Raw genomic sequence first — 20709 nt, 5'->3', positions numbered from 1 at the left:
TTATTACTAAATAAGAATTCAATTAAAAGAACTAAGGATTCAATGAAAGAAGCTAGATAAAGAACTATAAAGTAAACCTGTAAAAAGAAGGAGAAAGGATTTAAATATAATTTTCAAAATCAGTGAATTAGAAAACAGGAAAAATAAAAAACAAAAGCAAACGTACAACATTAGGAAAGCAAAACAGGATACAACCACGGATAGGAAGGAGATTAAAACATCGTAACAACTGAAATATTTACAGATGAAATGATATAATGTCTGGGGTTTGCTTCAAAGTAATTAATTATCAGAGTAGGGGGAAGTGAATATATGAAGCAAGATTGGTCATGAATTGATAATTATTATAGTTGGGTGCTGAGTTCATGAAGGTTTGTTACACTAATCTGTCTACTTTTAGATATGCTTGAAATTTTCCTTAAATTTGATTTTAAAAACAATAGTGTACTAAGTATAATTCTATACTAATATGAAAGTTTTGCTGAAATAATGTGGTTTTATAGAAAATCTAAATGATATCATTTAGAAAGGGATAGAAAAACTGTGACTTTACCAATAGCAAGGGAGAAATTTAAGTTATTAAAGAACGAATACAGCCCCCCACCACACACACAACTATAGTGCCAGGACCCAATAGGAGAAATCTTTAAAACTTTGAAGAAGTAGGTCATTCCTGTGGTCTTTAAATTGTGCTAAAGCATAGGAAAAAATTGTATTGCCTTCTAGTCCATTTTATAAAGTTAGCATAGCCCGGAAAATAAAAGTTAATACAGAAGAGGAAACTGTGCCAATTTAATTTATGAATACAGATGCAAAAATCCTTTTAAAAATTTATAAATGAAATACAGACTTATATTAAAACAATGAAATTTTCCCAGAAATGCAAGCATACTAGGACATCTATTGATCTAAGTTATCAAACCAGTAGGTCAAAGGAGAAATACTAAGCAGTCATATTAATAGACAATAAAGAGACATTTTATAAAATTGAGTATTCATTCCTCTTTTAGTAAAAAGGATATAGTTTGATGTTAACATGATTGAAATATGTCTAAAACCAAATATTGATATCATAGCTGAGTGATTTACTGAGTATATTCCCGAGTCACGATCAGGTAGCATTTATTAGCGTTTGCTTTATACTCCGAAGACTATGAGAAATTTGAGTTTTATTCTGGGGTGGAAAGCCATTGAAGAATGTGAGGTAAGGGTATGACCCAGACTGATTTCTGTTTTAAAATCATTCTGGTTGCCATAAAGAGAAAGGATTGCACAGGGAAAATTTGGAAGGAGGAAAACCAGTTAGATGGCACTAGGTGATAATGGTTTGTATTGATGTGGCAGAGGAAATGGAAGTAGATTTGAGGTTTATTTCAGAGTTAAAATATGTAGAATTTGTTTATGGATTAAATATGAAGGGAAGGAAATTAGATAAGAAAGAAAAAAGCCAAAAAGGAGTTATAGGTTTTGGGGATTGGTATTGGTGCTGCTGCCTAAAATGAGGAAGATTAGCTTCCCATTACACTTGAAATAAAACCCAAATCCAAACTTCCTGATAGTCTGTAAGGCCCTACTTCATATGGCCCAAACCTTCCTCCCCATCTCCTTCTCTTTCCTTGCTGTTCACCACATTCTAGCCACCAAGGTCTTTCCTTTGTGTTTTGAATTCATTAAGCTGATTCCTAATCTCAGGGCTTATGCATTTGCTGCTTATTCTGTTTGAGGGCTCAAGACCATGAGTCAGCAAACTTGGTCTATAAAGGGCTGGGTAGTAAACATTTTAGGCTTTGTGAGCCATCTGGTCTCTGTGGCAACTGCTCGAGTCAGCGGTAGCCATTGTGGGGCAAAAGCAACTGGAGCTCTTCTGTAAATAGAGATGGGTGTGACCAGATTTGGCCCTTGACTGGTCCTGCCTGGCTGTAGTTTGGCCCTGCCAGAGGTCGTGGTGTGGTTGCCTCATTATTATTTAGGTTCTTCCTGGAAGACAACTTGGGCAAATAAGTTAGGGCCAAGAAACTTTAAAATGCTGCATACTCTACTTCTAAAAATAGAATGCCATGTCTGGAAATTATTTCTAATAAATTGTGAATGTGCACATTGACATCCCAGTGATATAGGAGATCAAATACCCAACAATCCGGAATTTGTATAGTAGAATCCTCTGCAGTCATTAATAATGTATTGAAGATTACTTAATAATAGAGAACAGGGGTCAGCAAACTATACCCGAGGCCTGCCCCATTTTTGTAAATGAAGTGTTATTGGAACACAACCTCATCCATTCCTCTTCCCGCTGCGGTGGCAGTGTTGACAAGACCAATATGGCCTGCAAAGCCAAAAATATTTACTGTCTGGCCCTCTACAGGAAAAAAAAAGTGATAATATATGTAGTATGGTCCACGTGTGTGCATGTGTATATGCATAGAAAGATTGGAAAGCACCAAAATAGTGAATTTTTTTCCTCTTTTGTTTTTCTCCTTTCTGTTTATCTTTGTTGTTTGTTTTCTATACTGAACATGCATAATTTTTATAATAAAAGTTACTTTTTAAATAGTAAGGTAAATGATAAAACCAATAAGATACAAAAATGAAAAACTAGCTGAAAATTTAATAAGAGAAATTTAAAGAAAGTTGAAAGTCAGAGGCAGGAAAAGTATCAACAATAATACCTAGTTTCATATACACAACCACACAAGTAGTGTCCATTTCAGATTTCAGCATATAATTCTTAATCGGGCCACCATTATTTGAGTTCCTACTATGTGCTGTTTGCTATCAGGCTACAAAGATACGTATGTTGCCTTTTCTGAAGATTAATCTGGTAGGGGCAATGGGATGTGCTTGAACACTAATAAATGCCACAAGCAATATACTCAAGGACCTTAAGAGCTTTCATTCTGGTTAGGAGATAGCTAACTCTCAAGTAAAGCAATTGCTCAGTGATGAGTTGCAATATGATTATAAGGCATTCTAATGTGAGTTAGTCTTTTAACTTTGTTTATGATACCTTTTGATGTAGAGGAATTTTTGAATGTTACAGTCAAATCTATATCCATACTTTCCTCTATGGCCTCTGCATTCTCTAAACAGGTAGCCAGATGTCCTAACATCTCCCTCAGATGTAAAGTGTCACATTTTTCTTTCCTGTCTCTCTGCTTATCTTTTATACAGAAGTGCCATGCTGTTTTAATTAAGGTATCATTTCAACTCAGGGACACTTATTTCAGATTTTGGTATCTAAAATATTGCTTCCCTTTTTTGGTGGTAATATTAAATAAAAAGCATAACTCACAGCACAACATGAATGGTTAACCTGAGCATCAGTGGTTATTAAAGCCAATTTAGACTAACCCTTTAAATTCAAAGAATGTTGGTTGTTCCTGTTAAGTACTGTTTGAGTAAAGTTGATGGCTGCTCTGTACAGAGACACTCCTGTTCTGTATACTTTAATTGGCTCTGCAGTAACCATGATGTTTAACTCTTGACACTCTTAAGAAGCACCTCACATTCAGATGGCAGTTCTACATTAGGCGGTTGTCCTAGGCTTGCTCCTTTTGCAGTACTGTAAGGAGCCTTAAGTAATTCCTTTTGGGAGATGGTGGGATTCATGTTCTGATGGAAAACTTTCTGAGTGCTTTCCTTTGCTGAAAAGTTTTGACATGCATTTTTAATCAAGAGATGTGCACAGATTCCCAGGCAGAATTGAAAGTTTAATCTTAGATATTTATTTGAATCCCAGTTGATTCTAATGTATTTGGTTACATAGGATAATTTTTAAAATCGAGCAGATTTTTTTTTCAACTCCTGTTAAGTCATTTATAGAATATTGCCATAAAAATCTGATCTAGCAGGAACATTTATAAAACATAGCCCTAAGAATTCAGTCTAGCGGGAAGAGCCCTGGCCTTTCACGTGGTACCTGTAGCACCTAATGGGCCCTCTAACATTTGCTCAATACAGGAGAGCAGCACTGAGCTCCCATGATAGATTGCTCCAACATCAAATATGTGTCTGCTTTTTTTTTTTATTTGTTATAATTTATTTCTTTTTTTTATTCAAATATTAGTCAGTTTACAATGTTGTGTTAATTTCAGGAGTACAGCATATTGATTCAGATATATATACAAAACTTTTCCTTTTCATGTTCTTTTATATTATAGGCTATTACAAGATATTGAATAGGTGCCTGCTTTGATCATAGTTCCTTCAAGCTTGAAGCAAGCTTGGTGATTTCTAGAGGCTATTCAGGTTTTGAAAATTCGGTGATTTTTATTCAGTTCGTATAGGCTATGTAGATTAATGTTTGAGGTTTTTTTTATTGGTTCCACCTAGATTAAGTGTACATTAAGTATTTCCCCACAACTTTCCTGTCCTTTGGTTTCGTTTAAATACCACTATCTCAGTGATCATGTTCTGAATATTGGCATACTTTAAAAAATATTTTCCAAAGCAAAAATACCTTAGAAGAACTTCTGGAAGCTATTAGAGGATGGAATGGAGTAAGGGATTGTCGGGTAGCTTGGCCCCTCTCCTTTTCCAGGTTGACTTCTACAGTAAATGTTCCTTTTACTCACTAACAACCCAGGGAGTGGACTTTTTTTTTTTTTTAATTTAGATTTTGTCAACCAGGAATGTGAGTTTTAGTTATGGGCCTTGACGTCTTTAACCTGGTTGATAATTGATGTTTATGACCAATGTGAATTTAAATGGAATTTACTTTCATTTAAGGCAGGAAGAATCTGTCCTTAACGCACAATCAGAAAGTTTCTTGCATGTGGTCATTTTCTTCCCATAGTTATGAAACTCTTCCTCATTGACAGGGAACACTCATGACATTTCTATGTATAACCTTAAACTAGTCTTGAAAGTATCCTTTGGGGTGTGTGTATAAACATTACAAAGGGTAAAATTTCACATGTGCATCAATGACATATTATTTTAATAGTGCTGGCTAGTTTCAGTTGCTTTTGAAGAGTCGTATGGCTAAGAAATACCAGTATTTTTCAGGATTCTGAAATAAAATAATGTTCATTTCACTGGTTGTGAAAAATTGTCTGGATTTCTGGGAACCAGGAGTAAAGAACATTTCAACAGGATTTTGCTATCAGCAAATCTGTTTTGGTTTCCTGTTCTGGACTCCCTACCTATCAGCTTCATTAGTGCCCGCGCCATTACGTTTCTCCTTTCTTTTACCACAGGAAAATTGTCAGGCCTCTTTTTCTAGCAGTTCAGGACCCGCCTGACAGGAAATTTTCTAATTGCCGGAACAGCTGGTAGGGGAAAACTTTACAGGGGCTTGGCCTTCCCTTTCTAACTTAAGTTTTACCGTCAGAAATTCTTTTATCACCATCATGGTTTCGTAGCCATGTTTAAATTTTTGTCTTTTCGTGTTCGCTCTATACAGGTAAGCTTTGTTCAACTTCTTTAAAGAAGAAAATGTTTTAGTTGGAGTTAAGTATAATTATGCTAATTAAACAATTATTTCACTTTATATGTTCTTCTAAGACACTTTTCAAAATTCAAAACCAGTTCTTAGAGAACTTTTAAAGGATGGTACTTCTATTTACTAAAAGTTAGCCAGCTATATGTATTCTACGTTTCTACTTTGTATATTTTGTAAATTTATTTTTACATTGGCATTTTAGTGCCAAAGTAATTTTTATCTTGGTGTTTGTAATTTTGTATATAAAACAGATGACTAAGTCTCAGTATTAAGCCAGGCATAGACAAAATTGTGGAACTTACTAATATTAAGGAGATTACTGTGTCATAATAATGTAAGCAACATTTTGACAAGTAGGAGAATATGTTATTTTAAACAGTCAAGAACTTAAAAACAGACTTTTGTTGAAATTGGTCTCTTTAAAAATTTGAAGTTTTTAATCAATTGTATTTACCTTTAAGCAAGTAATTTTATCTTAGAGTAGGCACAGTTTTCAAGCATTACTTCGTTAAAATGTGCTTAGTGAATGATAATTTGCATTATATGTAATCTAAAATCTTCCAAAAATCAACTTGATATTTTGCCATGAGAATTGTGCTATCCTGCTGTTCTTAAAGAGAATTAAATTTGTTGATTGGGATTCCCAGTTGGGAGAAAACTCTGTGCTCTTTGCAGCCGTTATTGAGAATATTAGTCTGGAGAACCAGCAATGCTGTTTTCTCAAACATAGATACAAGAAGCTGGCTTGGAAAACTCTCTTACAGAATTTGGTTAAATGAAAAATGCTGAGTATATTTATCATCCATTAGCAAATCAAGTAAATTGCACTTGGTTGAATTGTAATCTAGAATAAATTAAAATGTGATTTTGCACCACAGCATGAATAACCAGTCTAATTATGTGTCACAGCCAAATACAGCCAAACAGTTTTTATGTAGCTTGATCATCTAAAAAATTAACATATAGTTCTTTTCTTTTAAAATTAAAAGAACTATATAATATGGAACTATCGGTATCTATATAGAAAGCGATGCTTTATTTACTTCAATTTTGGATTATTTTTAAGAGATAAATAAAGTATACTTTTTTCATTTATCATGTGTTTTTTATGTTAGATCAAAAAATGGTTACAGATCCATGATTAGTAAATACTTATTTATTGGCTTTTACCAAGGGGTATTTAAGTTATTTTATTTCAACCTTCAACAAGAGTTTCTGACACTCAGAACAATTTAAAAAATACAAATGCCTTAAGAACACACTTCCTGACTCAAGGGAGGGGAGGAAAAAGGAAATTATGTATACAAGGCAGGGAATAATGCCAAATGTTGAATCATTCTTTAAAATCAGTTAATGTCACCCAGTTTGTTTTCTTGATGCTTGCATGGTACAGTATTAGTTTTCTATAATTCAGGTAGGCAGCATTGATTTCAGTTCCTTTCCTTTAATCCTTTTTAAAAACATTTTAAGAACAAAAGTTTTTTTCCCTTTCAACTTAAAAAGGAAACATTGAGTTAATTTTTTCCTGTTAGTGGGTAAACCTTAAAGACCATTTAAGAGGAAACCTATGGACCTTTTGATGGTCCTGGGAAACAAATGAGCTGGCTTTTGGTGTCGCTGGAGGAACACAAAAAGATTCACCTGTCCATGAATTTTCTTCTGCCATTTTTCTGTGATGTCTAAAATGATACTCTTTATAAATTCCTGAAATTATAGATTTTTTAACTGAACTGAGTTTGTTTTACCTATCAGGGTCATATCTCAACAGGTATTTATCCAGTAACAAATCTTTGAAACCTTAGGTAAATTCTTAGAGGACAGGTACTCTTCTGTATCTTAGTATTGCTAACACCTAGCACATTACCTGGCCCATAATCTGAATTGCCTAAGAGAATACGCCATGGATCAGAAACACTTCCATCAGGACCAGGCAGTCAGGGAGAAGCAAAAGCATGAGAGCCACCTGAATTTTAGTCCCCTCTTGAACTTCTCTTCGTCTCCTTTGCACTCTCTGATCCAAACATTGGTCTCTATGTGTGCTCTACACTGGCCTTTACACTGGTTTGTCCCTTTGCCTGGAATGCTTTCCCCCAAGATGGTTGGCTCCTCACCTCCTTAGAGAAACAACACCTTTTTAATAAAGCCTGCCTTGATGTTTTATTTAAAATTACAAGCCCTCCTTTCCATCCATTTACTTCTGATCCCTTTTATCCAACTTAGTATCATTTTCCATGGTATTTATCATGTTCTGACATGGACAGGTATCCATGTATCATTTAAAGTACAGTTGTGCCAGAGAATGTAAAAATGTGAACCTCACAAAGTAATTAGAATGGATATCATTCATATCTATGCTCTACTTCATTGATAAAATTCTTCCCACAAAATTGCTTCATCATGTACTTTACAGGCAGAAACACAATTTTACAAGCTATTAAACTATAGTTCTGTGTTTTCATGTGACAAGTTTATTTCAGTAACAATTGATTTAATGACATAAGGTAACATTTGTCACATGCAAATATCGGCCTGTCCTTGGTTATTAGTGCCTTCAGAAATTTGATTTTCCTTTCTGCATCCGTCTCACTGGATTCCAGATATGAGCTATAAGAGCACATCGTTGCTTTCCTAGGTGTTGTCCAAGATTACCCAAGAATTAGTATTATGTCCTCATTGGACTTCACATTCATTTCTAAAGTATTCGTGGTCCCATAACTTGGAAAAATTCCACGATTTGGGGATCAAGATACTGACCAAGGACGTTGTGCCTGTCATACCACTATGACTTCATGTGTATATGTGTATATATATTAGATAGAAAATGGTTTGCTGACATGACCAGTAAAAATTTAAACTTGGGAGGACAGAAAAATGTACTGAGGATAGAACAGTGGCAAGTTTTTGGAACTTGGGCCATAGGCATTGATCTTTTCTCTCCACCCCCAAGAACGTTTTTTGTACTCTCTGGGCCCCAATCTAGAAAAAGACTTAAAGTTCTAGTTCATATCCTCAAAGAAGGATTGTATCCAATTTGAGGTGGAAGAAAGTAGGCAATGGGGGAAGGTGCTATTTAACAAAGGAAAGAAACACCGACAAAAAAGGAACATTTGGAAATTTATTTAAAAATAAGATTTGCCAGAATAAAAAATTCATTATGAGCGTGGAAAAATAAAATAATAAAGGACATATTTCAGAAAAGAGCTGGTAACTAGAAAAAAGATAAGGATTTAATTCCAGGCATACAATATCCAACTACTAGAAGAGTTGCAAAAAGAGAAACCCTAAAGAGTAGATGGAAGGAAATTATCAAAGAAATGTTAGAATTCCCCCAGAGGTAGAGAATTCAAGTCTAGATTACAAAGGTTACCCAAGCATCTTAGTATTCTGAAGGAAAGGAGACCCATGTTTATCTCACTTAGTGTGGAATTTCAGAAGTACAAAGACAGAGAAAATTCTTAAAGCTTCCAGAATTAAAACCAGGTCACCTACGGAAAAGTATGTATCAGGCTTGCGTCATCCGTCTCATCAGCAGTGCTAGGAGGCAGTGGAGGAATGGCGTCAACGTTCTTGGGCAAGATTGTTTTTATTCTAGAATTTGGTAGCAAGCCAAACTATACAAATCTGAAGACAAAATAAAGGCATTTTCAGATGTGCAAGATCCAGAACATTTTCTTCCACATCACCTTTCTTAGGAAGTTATGAGGGAGCAATCTAAGACAGACAGAGACGTGGGAAACTGAAAATAGTGGATTCAATCAGGAAAGCACTGAAGATAAATCCCGAGGTAATAGCTATGCAGCAAGACCTAGAGAACAACCAGTCCCGATGAGGGGGTAAGAGAGGGGTCTCAGATGACTGGAAAGTATGGTTAAAAGCTAAGATTTAAAGTCCCCTTGGATTATCTCAGAAGTCACTGTTATGGACTCGTATAAAAGGAAATTTACTATACTCTGTAGCCAATTTTTTGTTTTTTGTTTTTTTGAAGGTGGCTTACTTATTTATTTATTTAGTGGAGGTACTGGGGATTGAACCCAGGACCTCTCATGCTAAGCATGCTCTCTACCACTGAACTATGCCCTGCCACCTATACTTCCTAGCCTGCATTTGAACAAGATATTGTTATGAAAATGTGGCTGCTTATATAGCCTTTCAGCTTTTAGAATCAGGCTGTGGAGACAGCATGAAGGATTTGATTGTGGTTACAAGAGAGAATGTTAATTTTTTAATATTAATAGCCTTAATATTAATAAAATGTAAAAATACAGCTAGTACGAAGTGGGAAATTTGAGGGTAAGAACTTATGGGCACTATTACCCTCCTTTTACAAAATGAGGAGTTAGAATTCTGTCTGAAACTGATGGGAAAGACAGGAGGTTTATATGAAAATAATACTATCAAACATTGAGGAGGAAGATGATGGGTGGAGGGGGCACAATATAACTAAGTCTCTCATGTTCCTTACTTTTAAATCAATGGGCATTGTCTTAATAAACTAAGAAGTTATCAAAGTAAATGCAGAAGTCATTTTTTTTTAAGTCTAGGTATGAGGGTGAGAAGAGACTTGCTTTTCATCGTAAGCTATTCTGCCTCTATTTGATTTGTTACCCATGTGCATGTATTACTTTGATTGTAAAAACAAAAAAACTTAGGGAATGGGAAATAACGCAAGTTGACAAAAGCCTACGTGTAAGGGACTGTTGGAGAATAATATCAGAAAAGCAGTTAAGACCATAGTGTAGAGGGCCTCCAATGCCATGGTCAAGCAGTGCATTTAATTTGGGACAACTTGGAGGAGTTTTTGAGCAGTCTGGCCATTTGACTGAAACTGTCTACTTTCAGAAAATGAATTTATTAGGAGGATGAATTGGAGTGGCAGTGGCAAAAAAGGGGCATTATGAGTGGCCAAGCTAATTTCAGTTTTCTACAGGAAAGGTAACGAAGGATTGTACCTGGACTATATTGGAAATAGAAAGAGATACTCCCAGTATCCCAGATACCATGCTTGATACACAGCAGGTGTTTTCGTATGTTTGTTGGATGAAAGGATCAAAGGGAGAGACTATGTTTTTCAGTAATTTTTTGACATAAGAGGAAAGGCAGGGTAGTCATCAAAGATGAAATCTTTTGTGAATAGTAACTGCTATTTATTTAGAGATCCATGGCCTGATTGTAGCTCCCACTGTAAGAGTAAGGCTTGATCTTGTATGCCCACTACAAAATGCAGAACAGTTATAATTCGGTAATCCTTCCCTGCCTATGTTGCACCTTTATTTGTGACAGACAATTGTAGTAGGTATTTGCTATGAAATATAAGATGAAAAAGTGTAGCAGCCTAATAAATCACATCCCACTTAACCCAAGAAAGAAAAATGTTAAAACATATAGAACGTTACAGGGTATAGTTCTTTAAAGCCTCATGATATAAGGGCATAAATAACTGACTTCAGTTAGTCTCTTAAACAGTTAGCTTTTCCCACAGGAGGCTCACTGGCACATGCTGGAATCCAACCCATGAACTTGGCCTCATGAGTTCAAGTCTGTAATCCATTAGTCTTCACAGTTTGATAACCACTTTAGTGTATAGAAAAGAAAACAGAGAGCTTCTTTATGCTTTGATTTCCATGCATAATGTATGTAATTTAGTAATTCAAAAAGTATATAATTTATAAGCCAATAAAAGTATACAAATATTGAATATATGCTAATTTTATTTTATTTTTCTGATAAGGATGTGCTACTACAGGCTCAGAGACCACTTCCCCAATCAGTTTAGCTAACTTACCCAAGAGATATAGACCAGTTACAAAGATCAGGGAAATCAGTCTGTATGTTCCTGCCATTGATCTTGGATAGGGAACCACCAAGAGCCTCTTGGTGTGGTGTAATGCTAAGATCCTTGTTTTAGAAGTTGTTAGAAGCCAGAAGACCTGGAATTGAGCCCTGAGTCTGCCAGTTCCTAGCTTATGATCTTTACTTGATCTGTTTATAGACTTCAGATTGTAGAGTATTCAAACCACTTTGCCTTTAAAAGATCTGTCGAATTTCTAATGGTCAATGGAGGAGCCCACAGAGAATTCTGAAACGTTTGTGCTTGCTCTGGGGTGTGCTCTACTCTGTGTTATCATCAGCCCTCTTGAGTATTATTGTGTAGTCAAAGGTGTGTCACGAAGCATAAATAGAAGATAAAAGGTAAAAATGCACCTAACCCAAGCTTGGTACACGTTAAGTGCTTAATAAATATTTGCTGGATTTTAGTCTAAATCTTACTTAATCAATCCCACATATACATTGTTCTGTGAAAGATTTTTTTAAAGAATTTGTTAATTTGTTTCCTTTCTTTGCCCTTGTACATTGGTCTCATTTGGATGGAAGGGGTAGCCAGGAAGCAGTCAGCTAATGTTTGTTTCTACCCTAATGCCTACTGCATGGGATCGTTGTGAGAATTACATGAGATCATACATGTGAAATTACAAAATAAAGGAATAAACCATACTAGAGGACTGTTTTATTATTGTTGCCAAAGTTCCAAGAGAGTCCAAAATGATTAAGCTGCCTAAGTAGAACATTCTACAAACTACAGCTTCTATCTTAAAGAGTAAAAAGGTGGACCTGGATTTCTTTTTTGTCCTCTTACAGGAGCTTTTTTCCCTTTTACTACTCATTTTCAAAACCTACCACATTAGGATATCCTGGTATATCTTTTTGAGAAATCTTTGTAATTCCCTCTATTGCTAGCCTTCTGTGGGCATCTCAGAATGTTAGTTGAGTTCAAACATTTATATGGAATACAATGGCAATAAAAATAATTACTTACGTTTGTATAACACATTTAGATTATACTAATAGTACATATGCAGTAGGAAAAAATAGCATTATAAATGAAAGAAAAGAAAAGATAATCTTTGACAGGCTTATTATGTCTCTGATTTTGTTGGGTTTTGTTTTATTGTTGCAGTTTTTGGCTGACTTACAGCACGTGTCTTGATTAAGTACGGTGTACTTAATCTGCTGCTCTCAGAGTAAATAAGTAGTTGAAATGCTATGTATATTTACATATATTGTCAACTTTTCTCTTCTGACACCTTCTCTCAGATATAGTAAAGCATCCACGGTCTTGAAGTATCCTTCACTTAACCCCAAGACTTTTTACTGTTCCATCATGCTGAACAGTCTTTTTTTTTTTTCTGTCTAATCTTCCATCCGCATGTTAAATCTTTTTGATTTTCTGTTTTAGAGTAATTTCTTTCTCCCCTCTCAGATCTCAGGTAATCCTAGAAACAGAAAGTAACTTAGACATTTCAAACACAGTAAACATCAGCATGCTATTTCAAACGCCCTTGTTGAGGGTAGAAATCTCCACATTTACCCTGGAATATTTTTCAACCCCTCTCCCCAGTAATCAGGAGTCTTTTGTGTATAGCACTGGTTCTGCCTAATACATCCGCATGTCAGAGCACAGCAGATTACTCTGATCTGTTTTCAGACTTCTTTACACTCTCTGCCCTCACCCCATGAAACTGCTTATTCTGATTATCTCCAGTAGGAAGAATGAAGACTAGAAAGTATTCAGTGCTAATGTTATGTAGAGGTTAAACTGGCCTGTGTGGTTGGCGGGTATTATTCTGTCTCTGACTTTTAACTTGAAAGTATATTTGCTTGGCATGTGTTCTCTGTTTACTTGGTGGGTCAGTAAAGGTGGTTTGTATGTGTTAATTTGAGGATTTTTAATATGATCCACTAAATTTATATTGCTTAATTTATAGCCAGGGAAAGTAGCTCTAACTCTGTCTTCTCCCCTTATATTTGCATCAACAGGAAGAAGGCAGTATCAAAGAAATTGCAATCACACATCATGTGAAGGAAGGACATGAAAAGGCAGATCCTTCCCAATTTGAACTTTTAAAAGTATTAGGGCAGGGATCATTTGGAAAGGTAAGTTATAAATAGGTGCTTTGTAAAAAGTGATTTTTTTTGGAATTTATGTATATTTCATACAAATGAGGAATGGAAATATTTTATGAAATACTACTGATCTCCCTACAAAGCAGTATTTTCTGTGTTTTTACATTTCTCACTATCAGTAAGTGTGAGAAAGTGAATATAAAGTCATTCAAAAGTACATTGGAAACTTCTGTAAATCGACAGTATTCACTTCATATTCGTTTGATCTTCAAGACTATATGGCCTCTCTAATTACATTTCTTGAATGATAAAAAACCACAAAATGTTCCCGTGATACACTGGCCTCCTTTTGAGTCTTCGTGTAAAATGGAAAGGTGATCTTGGAATACATTATAACAGTGCACCTCAATCTTTCCTCCAGACTATCCGTAAAATCAGCAGAAAGTAAATGGGTACTCCCAAGGAACTAGGGTGGGGGGTAACCACTACAAGTATGAAATTTCGGGGAATTATAGCTTGCCTTAAAAATGAATGCAAAGATTGCATCCTGTTCAGTGATATCCGTGTTTGTTTTTAATATCCAAAATTATTTCCCAAATCCCACAACTAAAATTGCTACGGAAGATGCAATATCTTTATCATTTTTCTTCAAGTGTTCCTTGTGCCCCTGCCACATACCTCAGGAGCCCTTCCTGTACTCCATTTTGAGCAGTACAGCATTATAATCATTACTACTTGATCTGCCTAGTCCATTTTTCAGCAAGAGGAACATCCTGAGATTGCATTCAACTTTCACATTGTAGTGCGTGCTTACCACCTCTCTGTGAAGAAACATTTGAAGATATTATGCTTTGCAAGCTTCAAAACAACACCAGTTTCGCCCTCTTGTGTATTTTAATAGGACTTTTTAGCAATTCTTGGCTAACATAGGTAATCTCTTATAGCTGTTAACCTCTTTCAAACCCAAAGTGATGTTTTTAATCCAAATATAGCTAAAGTAGCCAGCAGAAAATACTGGTTGCAAGTTTGGGCTCTAGGTCAGCTGGACTTGGATTCTTTTTTTTTTTTTCTTCTTCTACTTATTTGCTATGTGCACTTGAGCAAGTTGCTTAACCTCTTGGTGCCCCATTTTCCTCTTCTAGACAGTCATTAAGTATTGAAATTCCATTCTAGCTACCTTCTCCTCACTCTGTACTCCCTACTAATTATTTTCTCTATGCGCACTATCTTAATAAAACCCACATACAGCTGATGTGACAGATTTATATCTCCAGTGTAGATTGGGCCTCCAAGCTCTGAACTCCATGTACAGCTGCTTATTTTTTTTCTCTTTGTGTGTCTCAAAGGCAGTTTAAACTCAGCAAATCTAAGACCAAACTCATGATTTTCCCCTATCCCCCAAACCTCTCTTTTCATTTCTGTCAGTGTGAATGGCACCCAGTTAATTAAGCAAGCCAGAAATTTGGGAGGCATTCTTGACATATCCCTCTAGCCTCCATCCTTCCCTCTGCCCACCCCCAATCTGATCTGTCCTCAAGTTCTATTGATTTAGTAAAGATTTCTCAAATCATGCCTGTTTCCTCCCTGCCCCTCCTCCAGTCTGTGCTACCACCGTTGCTCCTTGGCCTATTGCAGGAGGCTCCTAACTTGGGCTTCCCAAATCTATTCTTGCCTCAAGCCGTCATTTACATGATAGCCAAAGAGAGCTAGTCTTATACTCCTTAAACCCTGCAGTAGCCTCCCTTTGCTTTTAGGATAAAGACAGATTCTTAAGATGGCTGAAGAGCCCCTCAGTCTGGCCCCTAGCTACCTCAGCAACGTCACCTTATATACTTTTTGCCAATGTGTTCTGACCACATTGGCCTTCTTTTTCAGTCTGTAAACACCAGCCTCCATCCCACTAGAAAGCTTTTACATGTGCTATTCCCTCTGCCAGAAACACTCTGCCCTACCCCTACCCCAACCCCTTCCTCAGCTGGTTAGCTCCCCTCATGCTTATGATCTCAAAGAAGTCTTTTCAACCATCCTTACTTGGTCACATTCTTATCTTTTACCCTTTCAGAACATTACATACGTCATCTTCACAACACTCACCACAGTTGCAGGTTTTTGTTTGTGTAATGATTTGTTTATTAACTGTCTCCCCCACTGTATGTTCCGTGAGTGCAGGGGCCATGCATGCCTGTACCATGTCTCACCATTGAACCAGAAGCACAGTACCTAGCATGTAATTCTGGAAAGAATTAATGAGTAAATAATAGTCTTGCCCTCATAGGGTAGTAGTAAGAATTAAATAAGACCAAGTACATAGTATCTGCTACAAGATTGTGTTATCATGCAATTTATTATGGATAAACTCAAGTAGATGGTTTTATTTCTATACATTAGATTTTCAGGGAACACAATTAGTGAAGTTTCCAAAAGTTAGAATGCTTCTCCCTTTATTTTTTTAAAAGTAGCTTAAATACCTTACTATAAATAGCAAGCATTAAAAATAGGGCATCTCTTGTCTTACTCATCCTAAAAAGCCAGTCTAAGCCAAGGAAACAGGGGTGACCTGTCAGAGCCTAGAATAGCTTCATGGGGCAGTTCGAAAGGTCAGAAATGCTGATGGGGGAAGATCCCATGGCATCTGGGGCTGCTGCTGCTCCTGCTGTGCTTGACTGGTGACCAGCTAGAGGGAACACAGTAAGAGTGCCCTGAACAGGGGCACAGAACTGGGTGGCTGGCCTGGTTCTTGTCCCAATACCTCCACTGTGACACTAGGCAAATTATTTTACCTCTCAGAGCCCTAGCTTGGAAGCTATTAAATAGGCATCGTTTAGTAGGCCCACCTCTCAAAATTATGATGATGATGTATTATAAATGTCTGTGAAGATCCTTTGCGAAAACCAAGAAGTGCTGAAAAGTATCAGGAAGGTGCTTTCCAAGAAGAATGAAGAAAGTTTGGAACCCATGGGGAGAATTTTCCTTGTAGAGTGGCACAAAGAAGCTTGATTAGGGAATCTTAAGAGTGAGCAGTAAATATCAGATAAATCCTAATTATTGCCACCTAATTTGAATTTATTTCAGTTCAGAAATATTCATAATCTCTGATTGCCTTTAACATTTGAACATTATTCCATTTTAGGAACCGCCCTGATTGAGAACACTTTTCTCTCTCTAGGTTGGCTCACTGCTAACAGGCTGAAAGGAACTCAAGGGTGGGCCATGGTGAGGGGATGAGGGAGATGATTTGGGGAGAGAAACATACCCTGCATCACTGTTTCTGTATGCAGTATGGCACTTTTCACTCAACTTGAGAACATTGCCCATTACCTTTGGCACAGTTTCTCGAAGTGAGGAACTCTGCCTCGCCCTACAATCAGTTGAATGAATCATTTTTTTTTTTATTTTGTGCTAGTAGCCTGGTGTGCTAATACGGATAATTGAGAGCTGACCCTAAAGTTAATTCTTCATTGTAATTGCGTCTCTTCTTCCGTCTGTGGCAGCTCAATAGCAAGCTAGGAAAGAATGAGTAGGAGAAAAAGGTGAAATTCAGGTCCATTTAGCAGGTCTGTTTAAAGGTTTGATGGAAAAGATCATGAAATTAATGATCAAAGTGAGTAGAGGGGATTTATTGGTAGTTCTGTGTTAGCCATGTTACAGCATGACCGTGAATTATTTAGAGCGTACTTTATTCATTTTGCATAAATCCCACACTTTATTTTTGAAAGCAGCTAAAAACACTTGGAAAATCAAGATGCCCAGTAACATAGCAGGGAATTGTGTTCTTCATATTTGGGTATGTGTGTGTATTTGATTTTTAAAAGATGGGGGGCAAGGTTCTGACTTAATTGACATTAAATATTTGTGAGTAGCCTTCTTCACTGAAAGTGTTTTAAGTTGTTCTGCCCAGCAATGAGAAATTTATGTAAAGGTTTCATGTACAGAAAAGACTATTCATCAAAAGAATTGAATCAACAGAATACTGTGGTCAAGGGGAACTCCTGTATAACAATTTTTATGGAATGAGAACAATTTTTGTTTTGTTAAAAGCAGAGCAATCACCACCTGTGTTATACTTTAAACATGTTAGGCTTTTCTCTAATTGCTGCATAGTTTTAAAATGTTTGTTTCTGTCTTATATCTTACATGCTCTTTGGGAATTGACAAGCAGCAACAAAAATATATTCACTTATATTGACACCAAAGTTATAACCACCGTTTACAATGCATTGTATTTATAATTGGTACATTTTAAGGAAAATAGTTAATGTATCAATCTTTCTAATAATAAGCTTTATTACAGTAGAGGTCTTATTTTCGCGGTAGTGTAGTTTGGGATACCTTATAAAACTTACTTTCTCTTGTTTAAATACAGGTTTTCTTAGTCAAAAAAATCTCAGGCTCTGATGCTAGACAGCTTTACGCCATGAAAGTATTGAAGAAGGCCACACTGAAAGGTAAGTGCCGCCACTGTTTGTAGTGTTCGTGTAGTATGAGCAAACTGAAGAGTCTCAGCAGATTGCACGTGTCTCCTAGGCCAGTTACTTACATTCTGAATCTGTTCCTGTTACTGTCTTTGAATTTAGACTTTCTTTTCATAGATTTTTCCTTCTAGGCTAGGAATCAGTTGCCATGTTTTAAAAGAAGTGTTCTAAATTCTTGGGCTTTAGGCAAGTAGAAGTTTAGCATATTAAAATTGGGTTTCATTTATCTTCTAATTCACATGATTATTTTAATGTTTTGAAAACTTACTGACTTACTGGAAGCAAAATAGCTTTTATTCTAAGGACTTTATCATTTTGACTTCTGGTCTCCAAGTAAGTTTTTACTCTAAGCCTTTGATTTAAAAAAATCTAATGTCAGATTTGGCCCATAGGTAAATAGTCATTTAGAAAAATTGTACATAGATTTTAAAATACTTAAATCTTCCTTTTATATAGCACTGTTAGTTACTTTACCATGTAAATTCTAATTGTTTTATGTATTGATTCCTAGCATTCTTTTTTTCCTTCAACTTACCTGTAATTTCTGAAGGTTTTTAAATATTCTGGAAGGAATATTTGTGGTGATCATGTATTGTCTCTGATGTTACCCTTCCCAGTTAGTAACTCATGCTGGATATTGTCATTGTTTCAAGAAATTTCACCTTCCTCAATATACACCATCCTTTGCTTCCACTCTCTTGCTCCCTTCCTGAGTGTATTTTTTTTCCTATTCAGTCTCCACCCTCTGGCATACTACTTACTTGATTTCTTGCTAGGACCAGGGAATTAAATTATATCCTCAGTGCCCTACTTTAGATCACTATTTTTATAATTTTATATTTATGAATCCCATGTTATAGAACTGCATAGATGGAACTTATCTAAGAGAGTTCACTTACAAAAGCAACAAAAGTAATTTGTTTTCATGTTTTTGACAGGATTTGCGTTGTCTATAATATACGTAAAGGAGACAATGAAACTGAGAAACCTAAAAGATATGAGGAAGGGACATAAATGCTCAGTTCCTTTCGGAGAAACTGTTGACTCATATTCCTCTAGCCATCCAGTTAGCTCCATAACCTCAAGATTCCAGTTTCATTTTCCTTGAAATATTCAAAATTTCATCTGAAAAGCGTACACTTCAAAGAGTATTCAAAAAAAGAAGAAGAATGAGAAAGGAACAAGCTTTATCAGGTTTAAAGCTTATTTAAAGCAGTAATAATTCAGTGTGTTTTGGGGAAAAATAATACAGGCATATAAGCCAGTAGAATAAAATAATACAAAAAGTATTGTATATTAAAGTTTAACGTATTTGTTACAAAAATATTGAGCACTTGCTGTGCTATGTGACAAAGCAGAACAGTGGGTAATTAAATTATAATTTTATATTTGTTTGAAAAACTCCTGAGCAACCAGGAAAAAAATTAATGTGTTCTCTTAAACCCTATATCATAATAGACAACACTCTAACTGAATTTTACAACTTAACGCATCCTAGGAAACTTGTGAAGAGAGACTGAGCAAATCACAAATTACAAACAAATTGATGACACAAAAAATTGTGACCTTTCATACAATGAAAAGTAATATAAATAGAAAATCAGGAAATTATTTGTCTCAAATATTATAAAATATAAGGAATTGATTAAAAGGATCCTACTGGCCAAATCTAGGACAGTTGAAACATTGCAATAGTTAATAATAGTGATAGATTACAACGCACTGAATAAAGTAAGACTCCATGAGTTAATCCATAAATTAATTAATGGGGAGCAAGAGAAAGCTCTTTCTTACAAGAATTCCAACTAATAAATGTAAAAGGAATGATCGAGTTAGGAGTTCCTAAGAAATAACATTACGACCTCCACCTAAAGGAGTTTAGAATACATTTTATGCAAGGGGATACAATAAATAATTTTTGTGAAAATGTTCCAGTTTTCTGATAAAGAGATGCATATAAAATAATGAGTTATCATTTCATATGATAGCAACCTAAAGTAGCAGTTTTGCAATATATACAAAGAGCCATTATTGCTGCAAAATTAACCAGAGGAGATAATCTCAAAGAAGAAGTTTGTGTGGTTGAAAATTTTCATTGCAACATTATTTATAATACTGAGAATTTAGAAATCTTATAAATATGGAAAAATAGAGGAATGTTTAGAAAATTATGGTATACCACTTAGAATATTATTTAAATGAAATATTTCAAATATAATCACAAAAAGGAACATAATGAAAATATGTAAGTGAACAATTACAACAGATTTGGCTACCCCAAGTACATAAAATTATATAGATATAAACTATAGAAGAGACCATAGAAAAGTGAAGATACTTGACATATTGGAATTGTAGACTGCTGATGTGTTCTTAAATTTAATCCTTATTTTTATCAAAATAATATGTGTATGGAGTCTTAAAAAGTAGCAGTGCTTTTCCTGCCCTCCTCCCTATCCCAATTCTTGACCCACAGAGACAGTGACTTCCATCTCTTTAGCTGCTGCTTCTGCCATTTACCTCCACATTCAGTAATCTTATATTGCAATTCTTTGATTGTTTTCATTTGGAGACATAATCTATGACTTCCTACTATGGAAGATTAGGATTTGGTTCTCTTCTACTACCACCTACACACAATTTCCCTTTTCATGTCCTCCCAGCAGTGTTTTCATAATGCTTTATAAAAATTGTTCCTAGCTGAGCCAAATGGTATACTGGAGTCACATTTCCTTCACATCTGTGCTGTATTAGACCTCCTTTCCTAAATTCTGTGTCTACCTTTTTCTCAGTTCACCTACTAGTTTTGGTGGAACACATCTTCCTAGCAACTACCTCAGAAAGGCTGAATGGATGGTAAATTTTTCATAACCTTGCACGTCTGAAAATGCC

At 35.6% G+C, this 20709-nt stretch overlaps 1 protein-coding gene across 5 annotated transcripts in view; it reads left to right on the top strand.

The window, feature by feature from the left end:
* The window catches only part of RPS6KA3 (ribosomal protein S6 kinase A3), a 104306-nt gene that overhangs the window by 40474 nt on the left and 43123 nt on the right, over positions 1–20709 (top strand). For 4 of the 5 annotated variants that reach the window (XM_032475661.1, XM_032475663.1, XM_032475659.1 and 1 more), the window contains 2 exons: positions 13259–13375; positions 17709–17790. In XM_032475661.1, coding sequence (XP_032331552.1) covers positions 13259–13375; positions 17709–17790 — 199 coding nt within the window. Of the gene's footprint in view, positions 1–5209; positions 5405–13258; positions 13376–17708; positions 17791–20709 lie in introns of those variants that run through there. The other variant, XM_032475662.1, reaches the window with a different exon arrangement.

Source organism: Camelus ferus, chromosome X (genome assembly GCF_009834535.1).
Source record: "Camelus ferus isolate YT-003-E chromosome X, BCGSAC_Cfer_1.0, whole genome shotgun sequence".
In the NCBI taxonomy this organism is placed as follows: domain Eukaryota; kingdom Metazoa; phylum Chordata; class Mammalia; order Artiodactyla; family Camelidae; genus Camelus; species Camelus ferus.
This window is presented reverse-complemented; position numbering and strand designations above follow the sequence as displayed.